The sequence below is a fragment of the Mastomys coucha genome, unplaced genomic scaffold (genome assembly GCF_008632895.1).
Source record: "Mastomys coucha isolate ucsf_1 unplaced genomic scaffold, UCSF_Mcou_1 pScaffold7, whole genome shotgun sequence".
Taxonomy (NCBI): domain Eukaryota; kingdom Metazoa; phylum Chordata; class Mammalia; order Rodentia; family Muridae; genus Mastomys; species Mastomys coucha.
The window spans coordinates 53,977,738-54,005,066 of record NW_022196913.1 but is presented as its reverse complement, the minus strand read 5'-3'; the positions used below and the strand labels follow the sequence as shown (position 1 = coordinate 54,005,066).

Genomic DNA, 27,329 nt, shown 5'->3' with positions numbered 1-27,329 from the left:
AAAATGAAGAGAAATGGGTGGAGGTTCAGGGCTGTGTGCGCCCTGATTCTGAGCTCTGGAAAGTATCTAGCCAGATTTTGTTTGTCCTTGGGTGTGACTTCTGGTTGCAGACCTTGAGCTCTGGCATGTAATGGGAGGGCTCCTCACTGTCACCTGCCTCAGAGGTAAATGTTCAGAGCTCGATTGATCCCATTTAAGGAAGCTGAAGCCCTGTGTCCCACAGCCTGTGAGCTCTTTGCCTTTTTGGAAACAAGGCTTCAAGTTGCTGGCTTGGATGATAAGAATACATTGGGATGGTGTTTCTGGCAGGCCTAGGAAAGCACTGAACCATTGAGTGCCCAGCTCTGTGGGGTGCCTCCTGTCACCTTGGCACCTAGAAAGTTAGGCTAGGATAAGGAGTGTGCTTGGATGCTTCAGGTTGGGGTGGGGGTGGGGTGAGACTTACTGAGGGGGATTCCCATGAGCACTGTCTTGAAAGTCCTGTTTCCAGCAAGTCCCAGCATTTGGGGAGGCTGAGGCCCTGGAAGTGGAGTTTCTTAGGGAATAAATGTTGGCGCTCAGATCCCCTAGGCTAAGTACGATTTCATATGTTACATTTTTTTAATATGTATTTTTAGAGCCAGACATGGCTACATGCGTACCTCTAGCCTTAGCATGCCTCTAGCAGGCTACATGGGCCTCACAACCTCATTGTGTGTTCTGGATGCTTTGGTGGGGCTGGAGATCCCTATAGTCCCTTTGTATGACCTGAGAATGAAGTAGGTACAGTAGTGCTTATATTCTGTCCCAGACAGAACCTTTGGGCTGCTGAAGTCTGACCCACCCAGGAGGCCTTCTTGGAGGTGGTAGGAATCAGGGTGTGACTGAGGCATTGCTTTCTTGATCTGTGAAATAGTGGAGCCAGATGAAGGCCTATGTGTTCCATCCTGGTCACCAGGGTTCTGGTCTCTGTGCAGAGCACACTGGGCCCTGAGTTCTGGGCAGTTTCCAAGCAGATTTTGCAAATTTGCCCTTGAAGAGTGAAGTAGGAAAGCAGCCAAGGTGAACTGAAGATACTCTAGATATTCTCAAAAGAGCTACAGGTCAGTCTGGATGAGTTGGGCATACCAGGTAGAGAGAAGGAGGGAACCCAGGCTGTTGGGTACCATGCAGAAACAACAGGTAAATGCTTAGGAGTTCAAGGCGATGTTGGGTCCACCTAGAACACCGGGAGATGGATTCTCCCTGCTCAGGGAGGAGATGAGCAAGGGCCAATTGTAAATCCATTCTTGTTATAACAAAAGTCAAGAACATAAAGAAAATCTAAATAAATAAATAAATAAATAAATAAATAAATAAATAAATAAATAAAGCTTTTGAGTCACATGAAGGAAATTATTTATCTTCCATTACAGACTCAGGACACATAGACCCAGGGCTATAGGATGAGTTAAGCTGGAGAGAGTTCCTACCTACTCTACTACTGCCAGGCCTCAGCACACATTCTCCTGTCCATTAGAGGACGGAGACATCTTGTAGCCACAAGCTAAAGTTACTTCTCCATTAGAAAGGAGAAGGTGTCCAGGGGCTAGACCCACAGGAGTCTTGCCTGACTTTGTTGAGAGGAGCTTGGAGAGCTCAGAGACGAGCAGTGGCACCTGGTAAAACAGTTGGGTTTGGATAGGGCAGAGGACTCACACACAGACTCATCTGCAGGGACCCAGGGATGCCTGGCAGACGTACAAGGCAGCCATGGGCCCAGGGTGAGAAGCTCCGCAGCTGACGGCGGAACATAAAATGCGTTATTGAACAGCCTAGACAATTGCATGTGTGTATGAGTATGAGCACGTGTACATGTTATTTCTACAATTCAGGCTTAACTTAGTGAGATAAAAAGGAGAAGTGAGTCAAGTACACACATGTTCAGGAATTATTGGGGTCTCCTATCCTAGATCAGAGCTAGTTCCAGCTTCTGACCTATCTCCTGGAGTCAGGCTGTCTGGGAGACTTCTTTCAGAGAAGGGCCCTCAGTTCTTGCAGGTCCTCAAAGAGTCCAAGCCCAGAGGTGCTGCTGTCTGTTGACCCTAATATCATGTGGATAGCCAGTGAATGGAGTCTCTGCTTTAAGAATGGAGGTTCCTGCATGTACAAAGCTGTAGCTGGCCTAGCTCCAAGTCATGGGAGCCTGGCTTCTGTCATAGTCCTACTCTAGGGCCTCTAGGACCCAGGTCATGCCTCTGGAGTCCCTTTCTTGGCCCCTCTAGCAGGAAAGGGCTTTGTGGTTTTTCCTTGTTTATCACAGGACAAATTGTCCCACACAGTCCCTGGCAAAGGCATCACAGAGTGGCATTATGGGCAGTAGAGGCAGCCTTCCTTCCTGCAACTTGAGGTTTCCAGCCAAGTCAGCTGACCTGTTCACAGTGTTCCAGCTGCTACCATGGTGACTCTCCTGAGTGATCATTGTGCTCTGGGACCCAAGGATATACGAAGGGGTGGGAAGGACCTGATCCATTTGTAGGCCGCCTCTGCCTGGGACACCTCTGTCATGCATCTTGTGGCTTAAGAAGTACATTCACTATTCTGTGACAAGGGTAGGAAGAAACTCAAGCATACTGAACATCAGTAGCAGTGGCATAGTAGTAGTACCAAAGGATGGAAGTTCTCAGCACGAGGTGTCTTCATGGTCTGTTATTTCTGATGAGCTTTCCCTATAGTTCTATATCTTTTACATAAGCCCATACTTAAGTTTTTATATTTTGTCAGTTTTTGCCTAGACTCACAATGCATATTAAACTGAAGTAATGGCCAAGAGATACCAACATGGGACTGGAGAGGTGGTTTAGAGGTTTAAAAGCATTTGCCACCTACGCTCGAGGGTCCCTAAGCTGTTCAGGTCCCTGGCACAAACCTACCTGACAGTGACAGCCAGTAAGGAGAGTGGCAGCCAGCCTCTAATCCTATTGGATATGCGGCAGAGATGGGATCCTCAGAGCAAGCAGGCTAGCCAGACTATTGGGTGATTTGGATTTTTTAAGCAAAAGCTTGGTTACTACCTATCTGGGTCCACAGGCTAGCTAGCCTAGGCTATTCCGCTCCAGGAGAGTGAGAGAGCCTGACTCAAAGGAAAGGGAGAGAAAGAGTTATGGGAGATGGTGCCAGAGGAGTGACACCATGGGTTAGCCCCTGGCTTCCACATGCATGCTCATATATGGTCTTGCACATGGCAGCCAGGGCGAGCATCATTTCACTTCTCATGTGTGCTTGATGTCTTATGAGCAGTATCTCTGAGTGCTATGTCAGGTGGAAGCCATTGCTCATCCCTCTCTCCTCTCAGAGTGACAGCTGCTGCATATCGCCCAGAAAACCTAGTCATTTCCCTCTCTGGAGACACTGAGGGTCTTCCTGAGTTTTTGCAGGCAGAGGCAGCTTTGGGGTAACCAGCAGTTTTGTCATCTCTGGGGAGACTCAGCCAAGGTATGATTAGCGAATAGGGTATGGTCCTCAGAAGCTCTCTTTTTCATCCCTGTGGCTTGGAATGGCTCTGAACACCTATGGCTATCTCTGGAGCCATAGGGTGAGGTTTGGATACAGTCTGTAGAGCACACTTGCTTAAACCCCAGGATCTATTGATTCTACTGTTGTCCTATGTATATCGTGGGACACATACAGAGGAGGCTGGGAGTGAAGAATCTCAGAGGGGTCTACTGATCTATGGGCCCAAGGAGCCATGATTAGTAATAACTGTGTCTGCTGTTCCTGGTGCAGGTACCCCCGAGTTCATGGCACCTGAAATGTACGAGGAGCATTACGATGAGTCAGTTGATGTCTACGCCTTCGGGATGTGCATGCTGGAGATGGCCACCTCAGAGTACCCCTATTCGGAGTGCCAGAATGCCGCCCAGATCTACCGCAAGGTCACCTGTGTGAGTCCACTCAGCCACCTTGTTTGTAAGGACGACAGCCTTGGTTAGTCCTTTGGGCAGCTATGAAAGAAAAGGAGTGAGCACAGGCACCTTACCCTGGGGACCCCGAGGCTTGCCTGGGTAAGAAGTCTAGCAAAAAGTAATGGCGGTTAGCCAGAGGCTGTTACCTGCATGGATCCAGGAGACCCAGGAAGAAGAAAAACCAAGGCTTGAGAGACTAACTCTGCTGGGGCCTCTTTTCAGGAAGTGCATCCAGGCTAGCTGTCAGGAAGCCCCATCTTCTTTATTTTAGAATCATAGTTTGTTTTCCTTTTTGTGAAACTGTCACACTAGCCAAGCACATCTCTGGCCGGCTGTCAGCTCTGCACAGCCTGGGAACCTCGGTCCTTGTTTAGCTGTCACCGTGACTGCTGAGTTGACCAGAAGGCTTCAGCTGTGCAAACAGATTGGCCTGCCCCCACCCTGTGGTGGCCCCTATGCATCTGAGGTGGAACAGCTGGTCCAAGGCTCCTCTGTGCGGATTCTCATGATGTGTCATCTTTGCTGTCATGGAGAGGCCAACAGACCCTTAGGGTGTTCCCTGACCTTGGTTGTTGTGATTGCCATAGTCCTTCCTGTGTCCTCCACAGCCTGGGCAGCCCAGTGGGACCCTGTGCTTGGTCTGCACATCTTATTTCCACTATGGAACCTCTTTTGCTGTTAGATCCAAATTATGTCACTTAGTTGCCTTGAGCCCCTCCTGTGTACACTATAGATAGGTGGTGACTGGCAAGAGTCCTTGGCTGATGGCCTTGCCCAGAAGGCCACATTGGTGTAAAGTTTCTCCAAGGAGGCAGGGGTTATCTGCCAAGTAGGGTGTTAAAGGCCTGAGAGATCTTGGTGGTATTGGTGTGGTATGGGGAAAGGATTCATGGGCATCAGGCTTGTTCTATACACAGTAGGTATTCTGTACACAGTAGGTGGTGGTTTGTCCTCTGGGCTGGCAACAGGAAGGGGCATCTTAGGCAGAAGACTGGACATGGCCCTCATTCTGGCTAGCAGACAGCATAATGCTGACCCCTCTGAGATTCTTCACTCTTGTCTGTGCCAGGTGGGGATGCAGCAGACAGGCTCAGCAGGTGTATTTCTCTCCTTTCTTCTCTCTTATCCTTTTTCCTTCCTCCCTTTAAAAAAATAAAATAAAGTAAAAGCCTTTTTAAAGGGGCAAGGCTTTTAAAACTCTGAATCCTGCTGAAGTATAAAGCACAGGAGGCTTCAAACCTTCAATGTATTTTATTTTTGTAATTAGTTACTTCCTTCCCCCTGCAGTAGAGCAGATTAAACTCTGCCAGCTCCTACTTCTAATCTGAGAGATATCTGTGCAGTTTGAGTGGCCGGTGGTTCCCTCTCCCTCCCTCCTGAGTCTCTTCTTGGCCTGTGACCAGAAGCAGTGACCACAAACAGTGCTCTTGACTTCCCAGGGAGGGGATGGTATAGGGAAGAAGCCCAGGTGTGGGTTGAAAGGCCTGGCTCTGTGGGAAGTGTGGAGTCCATCTTGGGCTGAGGCTCTTCACTAGGATGAGGGGCAGCTCGCATGAGAGGCCCTGGAGTCTCTGCCTACAGGCTCTGCAGCCAAGCTGAGGGAGAGCTTTGTGGATGTTCACGGCTGGATCTGTAGCATGAGCCGCAGCATCGGGGTCTACAGCATAGGGGGAGGCTTACTTCATGTTGGTGCCAGATGATGATCCTCATGACAACATGGTGGAGGACCCTGGCCTGTGTTTGAGGCTGGGGTTGCTTTAGATACACCCAGCGTGTCCTCTATGTCCTCCCTAAGTGGGAAGAACATTGGCTACTGGCCTTGTCTGAGGAAGATGTCTTCCCCAGCCCTTGAGTCTCCACACTACTTTGGAGAAAGGATCTCTTACTAAATCTAGAACTCACCATTTTATCTAGACTGTCTGGCCAGTGTGTCCTGACTCTGCCTTTCCCAATGCTGGGCTTATAAGCATATGCCAACAAACCTGGCAATTAGGTGAGCTCTGGGCATCATGCTTACAGCAATCGCTTGGCTGCTTACACCATCATCTCAGTCTTTAAGTATCTTATTTTCCTTCAGCACTCACCATCCTGTCCTTCTGGTGGCCTACTTAATATGTATGTTATGTGCCAACCTGCACCTCCTTAATGTCAAGTTCTGAGGAGAAGGGAACAGAGCCATGTGTTTGTCTCTCTGCTCCATGCCCAGAGCTTCGGTTGCCTTGTCTTTTCTATTTTTTTGGGGGGGGAGGGTGGTTTTCGAGACAGGGTTTCTCTGTGTAGCCCTGGCTGTCCTAGAACTCAGAAATCCGCCTGCCTCTGCCTCCCAAGTGCTGGGATTAAAGCCGTGCGCCACCATTGCCCAGCTAGGTGCCCTGTGTTTTCATCTGCATGTATGACCTGTGAAGTTTCCATTCCTGGTCAGTTCTTTCTCTGTATCTGTAATTTCTGCTCATCACCACAAGTTTTTTTTTTTTTTTTTTTGGACTACTGCATAGCTGCAATGAGTTTTACCCTTCCCCTCACCTCCAGCTCCCAGCATGCTCTCATTTCTATTGCCTGGCTTTTCTGCCTGGTGAGGAGTCCTGTCTTCCTGCCTCCTAGCATTTCTAGTAGTTTCTGTTTGAGCATCACACACTGTACCATGACAGCATCCCTGCTCTGTGTAAGCTGTCTCGGTGCCTCAGCCTACAGCTCCTACATTCTTTGCCCAGATCGGTGGTGCTGACTAGGTACTCATCTTGGTTTTAAGCAAAGGCTTGAGGAGATTGTAGACTTATGGGGTCCAAATCACCTTTCCTTCCCAGAATTCTACCTCATAGCTCCCTCAGCTCCAGAACACAGCTCTTCCCTCAACTCAGTGAGGCTCAGGCTCCGATGGGTCCTAGGCCTCAGTCTGAGAAAGGCCCTGGGTAGCAAGCTGGCCACAGGCTACACCAGGATGTCCATGGTGTCTCAGCTCTGGGTGATACCAGGTAACTTTGCTCTGTTCTCCTCAGGGCATCAAGCCGGCCAGCTTTGAGAAGGTGCATGATCCTGAGATCAAGGAGATCATCGGGGAGTGCATCTGTAAGAACAAAGAGGAGAGGTGAGCCACACACTGGGCTCAGGTGTTCTCCAGCTGATGCTGGTCCAGCTGGCATTTAGGGCTGCGTTCTCCATGCAGCCTTCCCAGCTCAGGCTATGTGACACCAGGCTCGTGAGTTGCTGTGTGCAGTGTAGGGCCCACATCCTTTCCTGCCTCCAGAGACAGGCTCCTAATTCAGTCTGAAGTGCTGGGGATACAGGGCTTTGCTCTGTCCCTCCTTGAATAGCAGGCTGTACACCATAGGAATGGACTTGCTCCAGCCACATCTCAGCCCACAGATTTCACCTCTGGACCCCTCTGTGTCTCTATAAAGCCAATCCTCTTTAAAACAGGGCTGGCCTTCCCAGCTGGACAACCAGGAAGCTAGGGGTACCTTTTAGCTTTCTTACCCATAAAACAAACTGGGATGTAGCCACCCATCCGCACGACATTCTCAGGAGTAGACAGGGATGGGTAGCTGGACTTCATTGCCATCACATGATGTCCAGAGGAAGCCAGACTTATGATGAAGGATGCTGTATGATTGATTGTATTTGCACTAGACAACAGACCAGACACAGCGGTTAGGGACCTGGATTTGGGTGCATAGAAGTGACCATATAGCAACACCTAGCTGCCAGATGACCTGGCACCTGGGTGGAACCCCTCCTATGGCTGGGTTCTGGCTTCAAATCCTTAGGTCTAGCAAGTCCTTCTTTAACTTTCTGTCTGCCTGCCTCCATTCCTCCACACCCCTTCTTCCTGAGAGAGGCTCCCTACCAACCTCAGTGCTGCAGTGAGGTCCAGGAACCCTGGCTTCTGTTTCCTCTCATCCGCCGTGAGCCAGGAGTCTCTCATGAGGACTGAAGACTACTCACCTGTGCCTCAGCAGCGTCTCTTTCTCCTTTCCTAGCAGGTGGCCTGGGACAGAGGATGATTTCTTTTTGTAACTGGGGTAGGAAGCTGTCTTAGAGCACAGTGCAATAAGACATATCATATGCAGTAAGCATATCAGGCTGTACTTTCTCAGCATCTCCCGAGAATTAGGGAATGCTAATGTGCACACCTGTGTCCTACCCTTGGGGGCAGAACCTGCCGACAGGAAATGAAGTGAGAGAACTTTCTAGCATAACCTGAACAGTGTGCATGAGGATGAGTGAGGAGCCCCCTTGTCCCTTGAGCTCTGCCTGGGAACCACTCTCCCTTCAGGTACGAGATTAAGGACCTGCTGAGCCATGCCTTCTTTGCGGAAGACACGGGTGTCCGGGTGGAACTTGCAGAGGAGGACCACGGCAGGAAGTCTACCATAGCCTTGCGGCTTTGGGTGGAAGACCCCAAGAAGCTGAAGGGCAAGCCCAAAGACAATGGAGCCATAGAGTTTACCTTTGACTTAGAGAAGGAGACCCCGGACGAGGTGGCCCAGGAAATGGTAATGTACACATAAAGGGGCCCAGACTACCCATGGGCCGGTTTGGGTTAATAAAAAAAAAATTGCAAATCAATTGCCCCCCCGGGGGATGGTTGGGACATGGGAGGGTCAGGGGCAATCCTGAGGGAGAGGTTGTGGTTGAGTGTGTACCATGACATGAGGGCTAAGGATGGAGATCCTGTACAGGACCTAGGAGACGAGCATGTGGCATGGTTGCAGAAGGGATCTAGTGGACAAGTGGAGAGGGGGAAGGGCTTTTCTTGCCTTAACCAGACTCCTGCCAGTTTGCCGCCGCAAGGCCGTGCCTTTGAATATGAGATATGCTTCTCCTCCTTTGGAGATGCTCTTGTATTGTTTTGGGTCCTGGTTACTTTACCATCTTGAAGGGTTATGAAAGAGCACAGGTTGTCCCACTTCCTGTCTATGGTGAGCAGGGTGACCCTCTTCTGTTTGGGATGTCAGATGGGACCTCAGGAGGAGACACTGAGCTTGTTGGGGTAACAGGGTAGGACAGGGAGCAGAACAGCTCTTTTAGGGCAAGGAGTGGCTCAGGCCCTTCTGCAGTACTGTGAGATCCTAACATCTATAAGAGAATAGCCAGGGCATAGGAATTTCTAGAGTCTGGATGCCAGACTTGATCATTCTACTCAGCCTTCTAGGCCCACACCATCAAAAATGGTAGACATGACCCACAAGTGCCTACTAAAATTTAATTACAGTGTAAAACTTAGTCTCACTGGTCACATTTCAAGTGTTTAGTGCCATCCAAAGTGAGTAGCTCTTGAACAGCACAGACATTTTCATTATAAGCTTGTTCTATTGACATGCTACTCAGGGTCATTGTGGTTTTAACATGGGAGGATCTCTTCAGATAATATAACGTTCTTGCTGTCTTAGGGTTTTATTGCTATGAAGAGACACCATGACCAAGGCAACTCTTATAAAGGAAAACATTTAATTGAGACTGGCTTACAGTTCAGAGGTTCAGTCCATTATCATCATGTTGGGAAGCATGGCAGCATCTAGGCAGGCATGGTGCTGGAGAAGGAGCTGAGAGTTCTACATTTAGATCCGAAGGCAACAAAAGGGGATTGTGTGCCACCCTGGGCATAGCTTGAGCATAGGAGACCTCAAAGCCCACCCCTATAGTGACACACTTCTCCAGGAGACCACATCTACTCCAACAAGGCCACACCTTCTAATAGTGCCACTTCACCATGGGTGAAGCTTATGTGGCCTAGTGCAGAGCAGGGTCTCCAGGGTCCATACCTATTCAAAACACCACACTTGTCTTCATAAATGAGGCCAGGGCTACACTACCGTGATTCGGCCTGCTCTGCACTAGGCCACGTAAGGCATGAGGGATTTGAGAGCTGAGCCTTGGGATCAGTGGTTTACAGGATAGCTAAGATGTGGAAAGGGAATGTTGGGGCTCAGTGTGAGTGATTATACCCTGCTTTCAGGGTGATGCTTAGCATCCCTGACAGGGAGATTCTGCATGTCTGGCTTCACCCAGACCTCAGCTTCCCAGTTTGCTTTCAGTTCCCTGAAAGACTCAGTGTCAGGGTGGTGAGATGGCTCAGCAGGTAAGAGCACCAACTGCTCTTCTGAAGGTCCTGAGTTCAAATCCCAGCAACCACAAGGTGGCTCACAACCACTTGTAATGAGATCTGACACCCTCTTCTGGTGCATCTGAAGTCAGCTACAGTGTACTTATGTATAATAAATAAATCTGAGAAATAAAAAAAGACTCAGTGTCCTAAACCCAAGCATACCGTTCGCACCCTTCATGGATGCTGCTTAAGTGCTTCTTGTGCAGTTGCCATCTGAGGCTCTACCATACCTCTGCTTGTCATCGGATAGAGAAGGACAGAACTTCCTGCAGGGTAGGGTCATTGTAGGTGAGTTACCTCAGCTGGTTCTGCTATTTGGCTGAACTCCCAGGCTACGTACCTGTGTCAGTGCTAGGGAAGTCCTGGGCCCAGCACCCTTCCCTGAATCTCCTCTTCCCTCCCACCTTCTCCCCTCACTCCTCTCTGCCTTGAACTGCATTTTCTTTCCATTATGAAGCATGTCATCCATAAAATGGGCATTCATATAGAAAGGATATGATTTGTGTCAATAAAGAATAATAAAAAAATACCAGATGGTGGTGGTACACACACACCTTTAATCTCAGCACTTAGGAGGTAGAGGTGCAGGGCTGGCGAGATGGCTCAGCAGGTAAGAGCACTGACTGCTCTTCCAAAGGTCCTGAGTTCGGATCCCAGCAACCACATGGTGGCTCACAACCACCCATAATGAGATCTGATGCCCTCTTCTGGTGCGTCTGAAGACAGCTACAGTAAATTATGCCAGAGCGAGCAGGGCCAGAAGAGGTCCTGAGTTCAATTCCCAGTAGCCACACAGATGATAGCTCACGGCCATCTGTACAGCTACAGTGTACTCATACACACATAAAATAATAAAATCTTTAAAAAAAAAAAAAAAAAAAAGGAGGTAGAGGTGGGAGAATCTTTGAGTTCAAGACCAAACCGGTCTACAGAACTGGTTCTAAAACAGCTGGGGCTACACAGAGAAACCCTGTCTCAAAAATACAAATACTACTACTACTACTACTACTACTAATAATAATAATAATAACCACTACCACCATCACTGTGTATCTCCACTCTGCCTAGCTCAGTCACCACACATGGCAAATTGAAAGCCCCATATTCTCCCTGACATTACTGACATCCCTTCCCTGGGCCTAGACTCCTGAAGCTACACAAGTATGAGGTGTCACAGACACTCTAGAATCCAGATGACACCTAAAAGGGGATGAGGGTGAAGATGGATTGTAGGGTACAGATGCAGGTCAGCATGGCAGAATGAGGTTGAGCAGGGCAGGTTCTGTATGGTACTGGGCATAGGCAGTTAGGCCCATCCTGAGGATGGCTGAAGTGTTACAGAAAATGGGAATGACCATGGTGTGTGTGAGGTGGTTGGGTTGGCTTTGCCCAGTGGAGTCATGGAGCCTTAGAGCAAGCATCCTGCAAATGGCAGAAATAGCCAACTGTCTTCAGTGTGGACTGAAATCACATTAATGGGACTTTAGGGATGGCCCTGACCTTGAGTTTTGTGCTTGGGCCACCTTTGTTGACCTCTCCCAGGATCAGTGAGAGTTACTACACCTGCCTGGGGTCACTCACTCTAGGCCACAACTGGTTTGGGTCATTCTGGCCTGTCTAGCCCCAGTTGCTTCACAAAAGCTTCTATGGTTGGCTTGGAAGTCCCTGGAAAGAGCCTGCTCCAGATTGTAAGGACAGAAAAAGACCCTTATCTGGTCTTCCCTTGGGGCGAGGAATGTCCTGCTCCTGGGAAGTTTCCCCACCAAGATGGTAGCTGAGACACAGGCCCCCATCTGCCAGTAGGACGATTCTGTGTCCTCTGGCCTCTCTCATCTGACACTTTCCTTGGCCACATGCCCAGCTTGTGCTCTGCCAGAGTCAGTGAGGCCTTCACCTGGGAGATTTCCAGGGGGGGGATCTCTCTGACAAGCCGAGTTGTCTCTCAAAATAAACTGCTTTGAAACGATCTGGACAACCCCTCTGGAAAGTTGGAGAGAGTTACAGAGATCGGCTCCCACCCCCACCACATACTATTTGAGAACGAGCTGCTGCCTAGCACCCTTTACCCCGAGTACATTCCTGTCTGTTGTTTCCTATGAAGCAGGGGGTTTCTCTTATACTCAATCAAATACCATCAGCATGCCACCACCATTCCTCAGGACCTTTGGATTCTTGGTGCCTAAGCATTAGGGGCTCCATGGCTGGTCAGTCCTTTGTCTTCTGTGGCCTGACACTTTCAGATGCCCCTTTGAGAAGAGCAATGCATCCTTGGGAATCTCACAGAAGGGGCCACTGTGTCACCATAGCCTGCCTGGGGCAATGTGTTTGTCCATCCCATTGTGTAGAATACTTGCTCGGAGACAACACAGCAGGGTTCTATTTAGATGCCCAAAGCCTCACAGCAGACTATCCTGAGATAGTCAGAACACTCAGAATGCTCCTGCCTGTGCAGGCTTCAAGTTGGGGAAAAGGGATGGCTTATGGCCTCTCATGAGGTACAGTCAGGTGTCAGCCAGGACCGGTGGCCCATGTAGCAGAGGATCTGAGTTCCCTGCTGACGGGTCTCTGTGGAGCATAGCTCATGAGGTAGTCTCACCCAGTGCAGTAATGCCTGAGAGAAATGGGGTATATGTCTGCAGGGGGTGGGTATAAGGAGACTCCGATGCAGAGAGATGGTTGTGGGAAGGAAGAAGAGAAAAGGTGAGACTCTTTACACCTCCCAACCCGATTCCAGTGGGATACCCTGTCCCTCTTGTCCTCATGTGTGGTCTGCAAACTGTGCCGGGATTTAAAGCATCACTGTGTTGCTGCTCGTTCTGGTGTTCTGATGGTCAGATGTCCTGGATTTGGCCCAGTACCGGCTCCCATGTCATTTTGCATGTCCAGGCAGTTCTGGCTTATCTTCCTTGTTCTCCTGCCCAGCTCTGAGCCATTGAGCCAGTGGCAGCTCTGGTTTCCTGTGGCCTCTCGGAGTTGTGGACATTGTTGCAGGACCCTTAGGTTAGACACAGCTCATGAAGACAAGTTACCTGTACATTCACATACAAATGCCATCCATGTGCCTCTGGGTTCATGACTATTTTACTGATAATTCAGGGGACCCAGTGCTCAAGGCCAGCCTGGTGAGTGAGTTCCATGCCAGCTAGGAATACACAGTAAAACCTGGCCTTTCAAAAAATATTTTTCTTTTAAAAAAATTTATTTTTAGATTATGTGTAAGGGGGGGCACTAGGTAGTGGCAGTACTATGCACAGCTGTGCAGTGCCCGCAGAGTCCAGAAGAGGGTGTCGGATCCCCTGGAGTTGGAATTACTGGTGCTGGGGACAGGACTCTGGCCTTCTTAACCACTGAGCTATTTCTCCAGCATCCCCACTCAGTCTCCCTAGAACTGTGGTCTTCATGAAGGGAAGGGACGTAATCCCAGTCAGCTCCTGCAGCCCAGCCATAGTGGGGGTCTGTCTCAGGAAGTGGCTTTGCCACAGGCGTTCCCAGCTCGCACTGTTTCCCTGGAGATCCTGAAGATAAAGGATCTGCTGATAAAGGAAGCTTGGGATTTTGTCAGGCCCATGTGTTCCCCTTACTGCTTTCCAATGAAATGGGCCTCCTCCTTCCCGGATGGTCAGGGTTTACAAGATCATTGAATACTTGCTGGGTGTGAGCTGCCATCTCACAAACTGGAGCCTATAAACTTCAAAGACTGTTGAAGGTCCTGAGGTGACTAAGAAGACCTGAAGATTATGGTAGGAGTTATCCTAAGCAGCGGGGTGTGTATGATTGTCTAAGTGATGGCTGATCCCCAAGACACTTGAGGTCTTAGTCAGGGTTTCTATTCCTGCACAAAACTTCATGACCAAGAAACAAGTTGGTGAGGAAAGGGTTTATTCAGCTTATACTTCCGCATTGCTGTTGATCACCAAAGGAAGTCAGGACTGGAACTCAAGCAGGTCAGGAAGCAGGAGCTGACGCAGAGGCCATGGAGGGATGTTCCTTACTGGCTTGCTTCCCCTGGCTTGTTCAGCCTGTTCTCTTATAGAACCCAGGACTTCCAGCCCAGGGATGGCACCACCCACAAGGGGCCCAGGCCCTACCCTCTTGATCACTAATTGAGAAAATGCCTTACACCTGGATCTCAGATTTCCTCACCTGAAGCTCCTTTCCCTATGATAACTCCAGCCTGTATTGACACACAAAACCAGCCAGTATAACTGACCCTTTGTCAACTTGACACACAAACACAACCCTATTAAGCCTCAACCCTTACTTTCTTATTCATCCCCAAGATCTAAATAACTTTAAAAGTCCCACAGTCTTTGCAAATTCTTACATATTAAAATTTTAATCCTTTTAAAGTATCCAATCTCTTTTAAAATCCTGTCTTTTTTTTACAATTAAAAGTCTCTTAACTGTGGGCTCCACTAAAATACTTTCTTCCTTCAAGAGGGGAAAATATCAGGGCATAAGCACAATCAAAAGCAAAAATCAAACTCCAACCGTCCAATGTCTGGGATCCACTCACGATCTTCTGGGCTCCTCCAAGGGCTTGGGTCAATTCTCCAGCTCTGCCCTTTGTAGCACACGCCTTGTCTTCTAGGCTCCACATGCCTATACTCCATTGCTGCTGCTGTTCTTGGTGGTCATACCATGGCATCTCCAAAACACTGCTGTCTTCCACTGCAACTATCCTTTCATAGGCTTTGTTCATGGTGCCAAACCTCAACTCTTTTGCATGATCCCTTCAGTCCTGGGCCATCAATTGCAACTTAGGCTGAACCTTCATCAATGGCCTTTCAGAGCCTCTCACAGTGCCGCGCTTCAGCTGCTCTTCATGACCCCTTCATGCCTTCAAAACCAGTACCATCTAGGTGACTCTTACATTACCAAGTCCAGCCACAGCACAAGGTACAACCTTGGCTATCTCTGGAACACAACTTCTCTATGCTCCCAGGAAACACTTCCCAGAAGATTTTACCTCAATGATGCTGGTCTCTTGTTAATCACTAATTTCTTAGCTCCAGCTAACCAGCATCAATATTCCCAGTAATGCAGAAGTTTCGCTTTAGTAGTTCTGGTATGTTGTTAATCACAGCTGATATCTCAACCCCAGCTAACAAGAACCACAGAATCTTTACAATCAAAACAGCAATGGCCCTGATAAGAGTCTTTAATCTTCCCTCTGAAATTTCACAAGCCAGGCCTCCATCTTCTGCACTGTTCTTAACATTATCTTCCAAGCTCCTAAAGAACATCCCACAGAGCTCTTAACATCCCAATGGCTCTTCTAGCTCAAAGTTCCAAAGTCCTTCCACAGTTCTCCCCAAAACATGGTCAGGTTGTCACAGGAATACTATGCTGGTACCAATTTGTCTTAGTCAGGGTTTCTATTCCTGCACAAAACTTCATGATCAAGAAACAAGTTGGAGAGGAAAGGGTTTATTCAGCTTACACTTCCACATTGCTGTTCATCACCAAAGGAAGTCAGGACTGGAACTCAAGCAGGTCAGGAAGCAGGAGCTGACGCAGAGGCCATGGAGGGATGTTCCTTACTGGCTTGCTTCCCCTGGCTTGCTCAGCCTGCTTTCTTATAGAACCCAAGACTTCCAGCCCAGGGATGGCACCACCCACAAGGGGCCCTCCCCCTTGATCACTAATTGAGAAAATGCCTTACACCTGGATCTCATGGAGGCATTTCCTCACCTGAAGCTCCTTTCTCTGTGATAACTCCAGCCTGTGTTAAGTTGACACAGAAAACCAGCCAATACACTTGACCATGTGTCTGCCTTTGCAGATCGATTCTGGATTTTTCCATGAGAGTGATGTGAAGATTGTGGCCAAGTCCATCCGTGACCGGGTAGCACTAATTCAGTGGCGGCGTGAGAGGATATGGCCTGCACTTCAGTCTCAGGAGCCAAAGGACTCGGGCAGCCCTGACAAGGCCAGGGGTCTTCCAACACCCCTGCAGGTCCAGGTGACCTACCATGCACAGAGTGGGCAGCCTGGACAGCCAGAACCTGAGGAGCCTGAGGCAGACCAGCATCTCCTGCCCCCTACCTTGCCAGCTAGCGTTACCTCCTTAGCCTGTGAGTATATGGAATGAGGTCACCATGGTCAGCTGTGTCCTTTCTCCCATCTCTACCAGCATAACCAGTTTTAGGGCAAAGCAAAACAGAATCCTCATCTTTTATTACAACACTCTGTGAGAAAGGGAGGTATGCAGTGAGCTCCTGTCTGTCCTCAGGTGGCTGGGTTGTGGCTTCCAGCTGTAAGTGGTTCCCTGAAGCTTTGGCTAGACTTTGGTCTCCTGTTCCAGGCTCACTTCCTGCCAAGCCACACGGTGATCTCTTAAGAGAGCATGTCCTGGGCTTATAAGGTTAACAGACGGCCCCCAGGTGCTAGGACACATGGGTCCCGATTCCTTAGCCAATCCCGGCTTGTCCCCACTGCCTGCTCTGCAGGGTATGGATGATGGTTTCAGGGAAAGGATTGGGTTTTCCATACATTCCCCAGTGACTTGTGACCAGAGGGCTAAGGCTTGCTGGAGTCTGGCTTCTCAAGTCAGATATCCTTGACCTGGTAGGGTCTGAAGGAACCACTTCCACCTGTGAAATCTGTGGGCTGGCAGCTGGTTCTTGATTCTCTTAGAGGAGCAGTCCTGGTCTCATGGAGGGATTCAAAGGCCAAGGGAAGTACTACTGCCCAATCTTTAGGTCTTTGATGGGATGACTGTGCAGTGGACCAAGTGGTGGCTGGTCGGCTTGGAGTGTTCATCACTGGGATTGTTCATCTCTGATATTATTCTCAGCTGAAACCCTGAGAGCGTTTGTCCACTTTCAAGGAGTTGTTTCTCCTGAGGTGGATTGGAAGCAGGCTTGCTCAGTAAGTTTCAGGATAGGCAGCCAGTGTCCTTTTTGCCTCCTGTGTCTGAAACCTCAGCAATGAGCTAGGAGACATGACTTTGCCCACTCTGTGAACCAGCCTGCAACAGATCATCAGAGCCCAGTGACCCGCCCAGACCAATATTTGAGGCTATCCATGTGGAAAGACTGAAGCCCCGTGTATTTAATATGCAGCCCCCTTCGTTCACAACTCAAATAGCGTCCAAGAAGACTTCTTACATGTAAATGAGTGGCCCTCACTTTGAAGTCCTTTGCCCACTGTTTATTTCATCCCACGCTGAGCTCTGCATGCTGTGCTTCAGAGAGACCCAGCTTGAGACCTAGAAACAATGTCTCAATTGTGGTCAGATGCTGAAGGTCATGGTGACCCAATATGAAAAAATCCCATGGAGATGGAGAGTAGGCGACAAGCTCATGTCAAGCGTAGGAACTCTCTCCCCTTCCTATGTGACTTGGGACACCAAGGGTTTAAGCGCTGAGGCCATGGCTTTTCAAAGGCACAACTCCAGCCCTGTGTGTGACTTTTCAAAGGGATTTTGCTCACTTACTGTATTTTCTTTAAAATAGATGGTACAGTCATATTTTTCAGAATTTTAAACAAACCCCTAAGAGTGTCCAGGAAGGTCACTTGTCCTCCCAGAGCCAACAGATGCTGCCAAGTCTTTTAACTGTCCTTCCAGAGATGGTCTATATGTGCCATCTACATGTGGACACACACACACACACACACACACACACACACATATATATATACATGCAGACACATAGCATACATATACACAGATGCATACCCAGTGTTCATACCCTTATATGCAGAGAATCCATGGATGTAAAGACACACATATATCATACATCATACTTACCCCTGTACTCACATGGACATATGTATATACACATTCACACATGTATGCACCTCCATACATGGGACTATGTATGTGGACATGTATACATGAATATACTCACTGGCTTGCAGTGCTGCCTGCTTTTAATCCCAGCACTCAGAAGGCAGAGGCAGTCATCTCTCTGAGTTCGAGGACAGCATGGTCTACAAAGTGAGTTCCAGCCAGGGCTATACAGAGAAACCCTATCTCTAAAAACATGTGTGTGTGTAAATATACACACACACACACATATTCACACACATACATACATCTACATATATACATATATACACATACATATGTGTATATATACATTCTTGCACGTGTGGTCTGATTTCTATGAGAACACATACATGCACACCCTCATTCCCCTTTCTTCAGCAATGTACAGCACCCTCAAATGACCTTCTACATGCTGCTCTGGGCTTTTTGTTTTCATTTTCTCCCCTGACTGTGAGAGTTCTACAGTGGCTGACTGTTTTCGGCCTTGCCACTGGTAAGGACTCCAAATAACACATTGCCTGCGCAGGACCACAGAGCACCCCACCACATCGGCTTTCACCACTCTCCACCAGCATCCTGACTGACCTGAGCAGGTGGCTTCTGCTGTGCCACATGTTGAGGACCAAGCAACACAACTAGTGAAAGGATGTAGTAAACCAAGTGAAATTGTAATTATACATGTAATCTAAACAAGTCACTTGCAGTATTTAAAGTATCATACACATGACTGGAGCTGTGCCTCTTGAATCTTGTTAGCGTGAGGGCCACCTTCTTCTCTACCCCCCTCTTCCCCTGTATTCTCCCCCTCTCCCCTCCCTTCCTGTCCATCTAGGTAGAAGTGGTCACTCTAATGAGCAGTTGGCTCATTTAAAACCAGAGCCGCTTGTGTAATTGGCTTTGCCCAATTAAACCTCAGCATTCCTTGTCTTCTTAGGTTAAGATTGCTCTTTGGAAAGATTAGGAGTGCAGAACCAGCAGGACTCCTCCCCTCACTTAGTTTGAATTATCAGTGGACAGAGTACTCACTCTGAAACACAGCCCTCTGTGAAACTAGCCTGGTGTTTCGGTGGCAGGTTGTAAAGCCTGTGGCTTTTGGAATCCGTAAGCCGTAACCTCAAAGTGCTGTTTCAGATGGGTTTCCGATTTTCATTCATCACTGGATGACCATGTGGGCAGGCTGCCTTGCCAAGTATCGTCAGAGCAGGGCAGCCTCAACACCCGCGTACCAGAGTGGGCAGGAACGACAGGGCTTGCTTCTGGTGGGTTAGCCTACCTTGCCTATCCTGGCGTCGGATCATGTCGGGATCACAGGTGTGGCTCCCCATGCTGCTGTGTAGCAGGCAACAGTTTAAACAACATTCCTGAAAACAGCCCTCATGGTCTTGCAGAAGGAATTTAGGAACACTATACTTGCCTGTAGTGCCAGGAAGGGGGCATTTGGAGGTGTCCATGCTAAGCCATACCTTTGTCCTCCCCAGCGGACAGCACCTTCGACAGTGGCCAGGGCTCTACTGTGTACTCGGACTCCCAGAGCAGCCAGCAAAGCATGGTGCTCAGCTCCCTCCTGGACACAGCTCCAACTCCAGCCTCGTGTGTATGCAGCCCCCCTGTGAGTGAGGGGCCTGGCCTGACCCACAGCCTGCCTACACTAGGGGCCTTCCAGCAGCCGGCCACTGTGGTAAGTTGAAAGCCACCCTGCTCTTTCCTCTTAGCCTCTTGTCTAGGCTGTGCTAAGTATGATCAGGGTTAGAGTGGCCTATCTCCTTGGGGAACTTGAGGATGCAGTCCATGGAGGGCCATCTTGGCTGGGAGCTGCAGAACTGTCGTCTGAGGAACCTTAGATATGAAGAACTCCTGGATAAAGAGTATGGAGTGTCTAGGAACAGACCTTAGGGGATTGTTTGGGGAGTTGTGATAGAACCAATGTGCCTTATCCTAGATTGTCCCCAATACCACTCAGGTGCATGATGCTGGTACATTGGGATCTTTTCTAGTCTAGCCCAGGGATAACAGGGTTTATCAGTTATGATAATGGAATTTTTATTTTATTTTTATTATTACTATTACTACTATGACTGTTATTATTATTATTATTATTATTATTATTTGCTTTTTAAGACAGGGTTTGCCTATGTGGCCCTGGTTGCCCTGGAACTTACTTAGTAGACCAGATTGGCATCAAACTCAGGGAGATCTGCCTTTCTCTGCCCCCCTAGTGCTGGGATTAAGGGTGTGCACCACCACCAGCTGGAGCTGTGGGTTTTTACCACTGCCCAGCCTGCTAGGGAATATCCAAGACTCCCTAGCATGTCTCCCTCGGGTGGAAGCAGCTGTTATAAGTCAAAGGGGTGAAAATGGGGTTGGAGCAGGGAGGCATTTTCAGTATTTGTAGAAGGCAAGCGAGGCTATGAGAATTTCGTACATGATCTGGGAAGTCGATGATGAAAGAGTCAGGCAGGGCCTTTTTTATTTTGTGTTCGTGTATGTGGTATGTGCAGGTGCATACACCCTTGCATGTACTCACATGTCAGGAGTCTGTACCTTGTTTTATTCAGTCAGGGTCTCTCACGTCAGAGTAGGGCAGCCTCAACACTCACTGAACTTGGAGCTCCCTGGCTGGCAACAGGCCTCTAGAATCCTCCCTGTCCCTTGCCTCCTCTCACTGAGAGTACAAGTATGCTCTGGATCCAAACTCAAACCTTATGCTTGCATAGCAAGCCCTGTGATTTTTGCCTTTTCTCTAAACATTGAAGAAAATTCTTGTTTCACATTCCTTAGCTCTCAGCCTGAGAATTAGCCTATGACCTGGGTGGCTCAGCTGAGTTCTGAGAGAGCAACTGAGGCCCAAGGGTGGACTCCATCTTCCCTGTCCCATTACTCAAGAGCTTCCCCCACCATGTTGGTGGCCTCTCTTGTCAGTCTTGGGCTGCTGTGGTGGCTTCTTGGCACTGGCTGAACTCTGCTGTGTAGTGTTTGTCCTCTGAACTCCCCATGTCCGTGTAGAGTGGAGCAGTTACAAAGGCCCAGCAAGCCTTTTGGAAAAGCAATCGACACTGGATTGTGTCCACCCCTGCTTCCCCGAGCCCCAGAATTTGCTGCGATGCTCACATTGGCAATTTAATTCAATTTACAAAGTGAAATGAGGTTTGGTTTTAAATGGCCAGAAGACCTCATGTAAGAGGACTTGCTGCTCAGAGACTTGTTCTTCCAGGGTTGCCCAGCCAGAGCTGAGCCAAAATGTCCTGCCTGCCTCTCTCATACCTTCTAATCAGGGTTAGGGCTGCCTTGAGCCATAGAATGTACTGGCTACGCTGGTCCTCACCAGGTCCCTTCTGTCCTTCAGTGTCACTCTCCACGTGTAAATCAGGAGCCTGGGCAGAGACTACAGCTGTAGACTCAGGGCCAGAGCGCTTTGTCCTCTTTCCCTCCCTCCTGACATAAAGATAACTTAGAGAGAAACATGGCTGTGCTGTGGGCGGTACATCCTGACCTCTGTGGTGATGTACCTCTGGGGATTCAGTGGGGAAAACAAACAGGGAAGAGGAGGAGGGGGAGGGGAAGACAAAATGGAAGACCACCAGAAGTAAAGGGTCACTAGGCCCTGCCTTCGCTTCTGAGTCACATACAGTGACCCAATCTGTCCTGGCCTGGTCTAGCTGAGGCCAACTCACCTGTCTATGGTTTTAGGTAAATCCCACTTTGAGACTTGATCCCAAGTACACCTACTCCCCCACATTCTTGCCAAAAGCACCAAGAAAGGAGAAGTGAGAGGATGTTTTGGGAATCCCTGCTCCTCTGCCTCCCAGCAATATCCTAGAGAAGTCTGCTGGAGAGTGGTGGACATCAGCCCCTCCTCTGAATCCTGAACTTGTGTTCAGAGACGCCCCCACAGCCCTCACTGCTTTAAAGTAGTGCATAGTAAACCCTGCATAGACAGAGGCTTTCTCGTACGTACTGTGAACTCTGTCTCTGCACAGTGAAGATGCTTAGAGCAAAACATAGTAATACAGGACTGCAGAGGACCTGGTGTGGTTCCCAGCACTCGCATGGTGTCTTACAACCATCTGGGACCTGGTGTCTGCTTCTGGCCTCCTCAGGTACCGGGCATGCATGTGATGCACAGACATACACGCAGGCAAAACACCGCATGGTTTTTTATACAAGAATTTTTTATACAAAACAAAAACAAAGAACCCCACAAAATATTGACAAAGTAGCAGCAACTCCTCAGCATCCTTGGGCTGGTTTCCTGTTCTTTTGCTGGCTGCATGGACCAACGCTCTCCCTGCGTGCGGCCCCGTCTCTGTCTCAGGGGCCTTTCCTTGCCCAGGGCTTCCGTGTGCTGGTAGCTGCAGGCTATATGTTTGTATCTCTCCACAGTATGAACTATCCATAGGGATTCATCCTCTGTAGTCTGAATCCTGTCTGTAATAAGCTGTCTACAGCCTACATCCTAAAGAGTCTTTCTACAGTGTTAAAAACCTCTGTGGTGATCTTTTTACACGATGGGTAATACTCCACAGGGCTTATGTTCTAGAACAACCAACCCCTGGCAGGGAGCTGGGACCACATGTGGCTTTTCAGTATTGTTGATGGTGTCCTCGGGCCACTACACCCGGCTTCTGCTGAGTCACCTTCCTCAGAACAATGTTCCTGGTGGAGAGGGGGCTGGGCACAGGGATAAGAAGGGCCAAGGGTAACCACTGAATGTAGCCTCCACACCCTCTGCAGCCTGGCCTGTCTGTGGGTCCTGTGCCACCCCCTGTCCGCCCTCCACTCCTCCAGCAGCATTTTCCAGAACCTTCCATGAGCTTCACCTCCATGCTGCCACCACCCAGCACTCCTGTGCCCATGGGCCCAAGCCAGCCAGCACCCCCAGTCCAGCAGGTGAGTATGGCAATTCATGTTATCCCCTTAAATCGTCCCCTAATGAGGGAAGTCTCTAGTTTGTAACGCAAGGCCTGCTCATGGAAAGCTGCTTACCCGTACTGTTTTTAGAAGCTGGCTCCAGATTAGCAGGAGTTTGGGGATCTATGTGTGTTTGTGTGAGCTGTATGTGGACATATGTTGTGAATGGAATTCACTGTGTGTATATGAGTGTTGTGTGTGAAAACATACAGTTATGCAGGTGTGTATATGTAAGTGATGTGTCTGAGCATGTGAGACTTTGTGTGTATGTGAGAGTGTATGTGTAGGTGGGCGAGTGCATGCATGTACAAGCATGTGCAAGCATGTTCAAGGAGCACTGGATTTCTCCTGTGTCTGAGCACAAGGCTTCTTCTTTTTTTTTCCCTCCAGCCTATTCCAATGGCCCAACCACCTGCCCTGCCACAGGTCCTGGCCCCACAGCCCATGAGCACTGCCCAGCCAGTTCCCTCTCATTTGCCTCCATACCTGGCTCCAACCCCCCAGGTTGTAGCCCCTGCTCAGCTGAAGCCTCTCCAGATGCCACAGCCACCTCTGCAACAGCCTCTTGCTCAAGTCCCTCCACAGGTACCTCTGGGCCACAGCCTGCTCACCTGGGGTGGGATACCAGGCCATGGACCAGGCCTGTTCATGTGTATCTCCAGGGGCTTCTGTCTAGGGAGGTAGGTTTAGTAGCATGGTATGGTACCCTGTGTATTGTATGTCTTATGCTTCAGGGTGCTTGTGACCTCCAGAGCAGGGCTGGGGCCCGGGCATAACCTCTTTTGTCTGGTTTCCCTCTGTCCCAGGCTGAGATCCCTCTGGGTGTGAGTGGTGTATATGGGGGTCCCTCAAGGAGCAAGTGAGGCAGCTGTCATCACATTATTGCTGGATTGCTAACCAGGGTAGAAAATGGTCAGTCCAAGCCAAGGGCAAGGCTCTCCTTGTAGTGACTGGGTGAGCATAGAAAATTGTCTGCTTGCTTTGGAGAATTATCCTGCAGAGCTTTGAGAAGCCAGCTAAGGGTGACTCCTTAGAAGTGCGTTTGTCTCTGCAGGTGGCTTTTAGCTTTGTCACATGCAGCACAGTGGATTTGTGGGGTTTTTTGGTGCCCTCATAATTGTACAGAGGTGTACTTAACGTGATACTTGTGAGCAAGCAGACAGAGCAATTCTTAGAGGAATAGCTATAGAGGCCAAAGTATTTAATCCTCCAGGTCAGGCACTACCTGATACAGAGAGAACAAACTGAAGGTTCTGGACTATATACTATTGTATGGCCAAATGCAGGCTGGAGAGATGGCTCAGCAGTTAAGAGCACTGACTGTTCTTCCAGAGGTCCTGAATTCAGTTCCTAGCAACCACATGGTGGCTCACAACTATCTGTCATGGGATCCATCTTCTGGTGCCATCTTCTGGTGTGTCTGAAGACAGCTACGGTGTACTCATATACCTAAAATAAATAAATAAATAAATCTTTAAAAAGAAAAGAAAAGAAAGGGCAAATGCTGTAGGGAGTGAGTGGCATTTGCCTCACCTATCAAAGAAGGTTATGCTAAGAACCCTCCAAGGGGCTGGCTTCTGTGGAGTTCACAGGATGAGACTTCAGGCTGATAAGAGGCTCTGTGACTGGGCTAGCCCATTAGCTTTGATAGTGAGAGTCCTGTGGTCATTCTCTGATTCCGTATGAGAACAATCCTGACTCCCTCAAAGCCGCCAGCCAGCCCATTGGAGATTTGGACACACCCGACTCCCTTCATGCTGGTGCTGGGGGCGTATCCAGCAGGCGGGTCTCCTGTTCTGCTTGAATGTGTTCATAATGCTTTACAGCGACTTCCTAGGAACTCCTTCATCACCAGCAGCTGTTTGGGAGGCTGAGCCCCTTCCCACAGATGCTGCGGGCCCTGGATGGCAGCCTGACTAACGTGCTGCTAAACCTTTTTCAGATGCCCCAGATGCCTGCGGTTCCCCCCATCACTCCCTTAGCAGGACTCGATGGCCTCCCTCAGACCCTCACTGACCTGCCAGCCGCAAACGTGGCTCCTGTGCCACCACCTCAGTATTTCTCACCCGCTGTGATCTTGCCAAGCCTCACAACACCCCTGCCCACATCACCGGCCCTGCCTCTGCAGGCTGTCAAGCTGCCTCATCCCCCTGGAACACCCCTGGCTGTGCCCTGTCAGACCATCGTGCCAAATGCACCAGCTGCTATCCCCCTGTTGGCTGTGGCCCCACAGGGTGTGGCTGCACTGTCTCTCCATCCAGCAGTGGCTCAGATCCCAGCTCAGCCTGTGTACCCAGCAGCCTTTCCACAGATAGTACCTGGAGACATCCCGCCCTCACCCCACCACACGGTGCAGAGCTTACGGGCCACCCCTCCACAGCTGGCCTCACCTGTGCCTCCTCAGCCTGTCCAGCCCAGTGTCGTTCATCTACCTGAGCAGGCTGCTCCAACTGCTGCCTCAGGGACCCAGGTAATCCACTGTGGGGGTGGACTCAACACTCAGTCCCTGGAGATCCCTGGGGCCAGGTTTAAGACGTTCTTGAGCTGTTCCCTCCACAAGGCCACGGCTCCTGTTAGTACCTAGATTCAAAGGCACGGAGGATCAGGCAGGAAGGCAGTTCTGTTCTGTAGTTAACCTTTCTCTCTCTCTTTATTTTTTTTAGCATGTGTTTAATTTTATGTGTATAAATGTTTTGCCTACATGTGTGTAATACGCTATCTGTGTACCTGCCTGAAGTTGGCACAGGGTGTCAGATTTCCTGGAACTGGAATTAGTGATGGTTGTAAATCCCCATGAGGTGCTAGAGAATCAAACTCAGGTCTTCTGCAAGAGCAAAGGGTGTTCTTAACGCTAAGCCATCTTCAGCCCTTGGTTAGCCTCTCATATGAACATGAGAATGTTGGAGACAGAGACCTGAGCCAGTGTGGAGCGTCTCCTGCCTCCTTGGGGAGCATCAATATGGCTGATGTGTTCCCTACTCCTTCCCTACCTCTGCTTCGTGATTGATTACTCCCTCAGCCTCATGCCAGTGCTGGCAGTCCTGTTGACCTGAGGTGACCCCTCTGTGAGTACCAGGACTCACATGTACCCTAGGCTAACCCTTCCCGGATCACAAAGCACAGCAGAATGCACATTCCTATGTGAACAAAGAGGAAACAAAGCAGAGAGCAGTAAGGGGTCTAAGGATACTGAGCAGCTGCCATCTGGACAGCTCAACTGCCCTGGTGTTGGATGGAGGAGATTCATACAGTGTGCCAGACTGACTATGAACACATGTTGTGGTCTGTAGGGGTGCTTGCCTCATTGCAAGAGGCCTGCCATGTAGCTTCATACACCTGCACAGGACATTTATGTTTGAGTGTCTGGCCTATTCTGTTTAAACCCACATGAGGGGAAGGGAAAGCAGACCTGGGCCTCCCTCTGAATTCATAGTTCATTCTTTAGAGGCCTTCCCTACTCAGATCTCTCCCATTGGGTACCTGATGTAGATATTCTCTCCACCTGTCAGCACCCCGCCCCCCCCCACACACACACACTTGAGCGTCTCCCCACCTGAGAGAGTCTCTAAAACTGACCTCACCCCAACACTAAGCCCTGACAGCTCTGAAGCTGAGGCATGTCCCCTGCCATTTGAATCTCTGATGTGAACCAACACCTCCTTCTGGCTTTGCCATGAAGGCTCTAGCGGGAACAGCCTGGTGTCGGGTGCTACGTGGCTCAGTATTGTGCTGCTCACTCTGAGTGTGTACACAAGCCCCTCGATTCGATGTCCTACTTTCTCATTTCTGGAGACATTTGTGCTTGGAGATGGGGGCGGGAGTCGTGTTTATTGGCCCCCGGAATACATTTGTCTAAAAAGCCAGTGGGAAGAAATGTGTTGGTCCTGTGTTCTCATTGAGTGAGTTGCAAGTGTGAGGTGTCAATGGCTGCTGAGCTCACTGATGGCTAGGGGGAGGCTAAGCAGCAACTGTGTGTGCAGGAGAGCAGGGTCCGGCACCCACTGTGTGTTCTGCGCCTTTTTTCTCCAGCTGGCCTTTCTGGTTACTGCAGATTGATGGGTTCTTCAATTGACTAATAGAGCTTCTAGAGGTTTATTTTATTTTTAATCTTAAAAAAATATTTTTTATTTTTAATCACGTGTGTAGGTATATTCATATATATGAGAGGAGGTGTCCACAGAGCCTATAGAGCCAGAGTTACAGGCTGTTGCAAGCTGCCCAGCATGAAGGCTGGGAAAGCAACTTGGGTCCTTGGCAAGGGCAATATGTACTCAATCACTGAACCATCTCTCCAGGCCTGGTTTGTTTTTTTGTTTTTTGTTTTTTTATTTTTAAATAGCATTTATTTATTTATTTATTTATTTATTTATTTAATAGGTGGAGTTGTTCATGTGTTATATACATATAAAGGTCATAGGACAACTTGCAGAAGTTGATTTTCTCCTCCTACCACGTGGGTCCCAGGGATCAAACCCAGGTCATCAGGTTTGATGGCAAGGCCTTTACCCACTGAGCCATCTCGCTGACTGTCTTAGTTAAGATTATTAGTGCTGTGGTAAAACACGGTCCAAAAGCAGCTTGAGGAGGAAAGGGTTTATTTGCCTTATATGTCCAG

General features: G+C 49.2%; 1 protein-coding gene across 16 annotated transcripts in view; it reads left to right on the top strand.

The window, feature by feature from the left end:
* The window catches only part of Wnk2 (WNK lysine deficient protein kinase 2), a 118,465-nt gene that overhangs the window by 50,465 nt on the left and 40,671 nt on the right, over window positions 1–27,329 (top strand). For all 16 annotated transcript variants that reach the window (XM_031359733.1, XM_031359726.1, XM_031359734.1 and 13 more), the window contains exons 5-12: window positions 3,745–3,902; window positions 6,920–7,008; window positions 8,197–8,416; window positions 15,815–16,106; window positions 19,285–19,484; window positions 22,538–22,693; window positions 23,105–23,299; window positions 24,657–25,184. In XM_031359733.1, coding sequence (XP_031215593.1) covers window positions 3,745–3,902; window positions 6,920–7,008; window positions 8,197–8,416; window positions 15,815–16,106; window positions 19,285–19,484; window positions 22,538–22,693; window positions 23,105–23,299; window positions 24,657–25,184 — 1,838 coding nt within the window. The remainder of the gene's footprint in view (window positions 1–3,744; window positions 3,903–6,919; window positions 7,009–8,196; window positions 8,417–15,814; window positions 16,107–19,284; window positions 19,485–22,537; window positions 22,694–23,104; window positions 23,300–24,656; window positions 25,185–27,329) is intronic.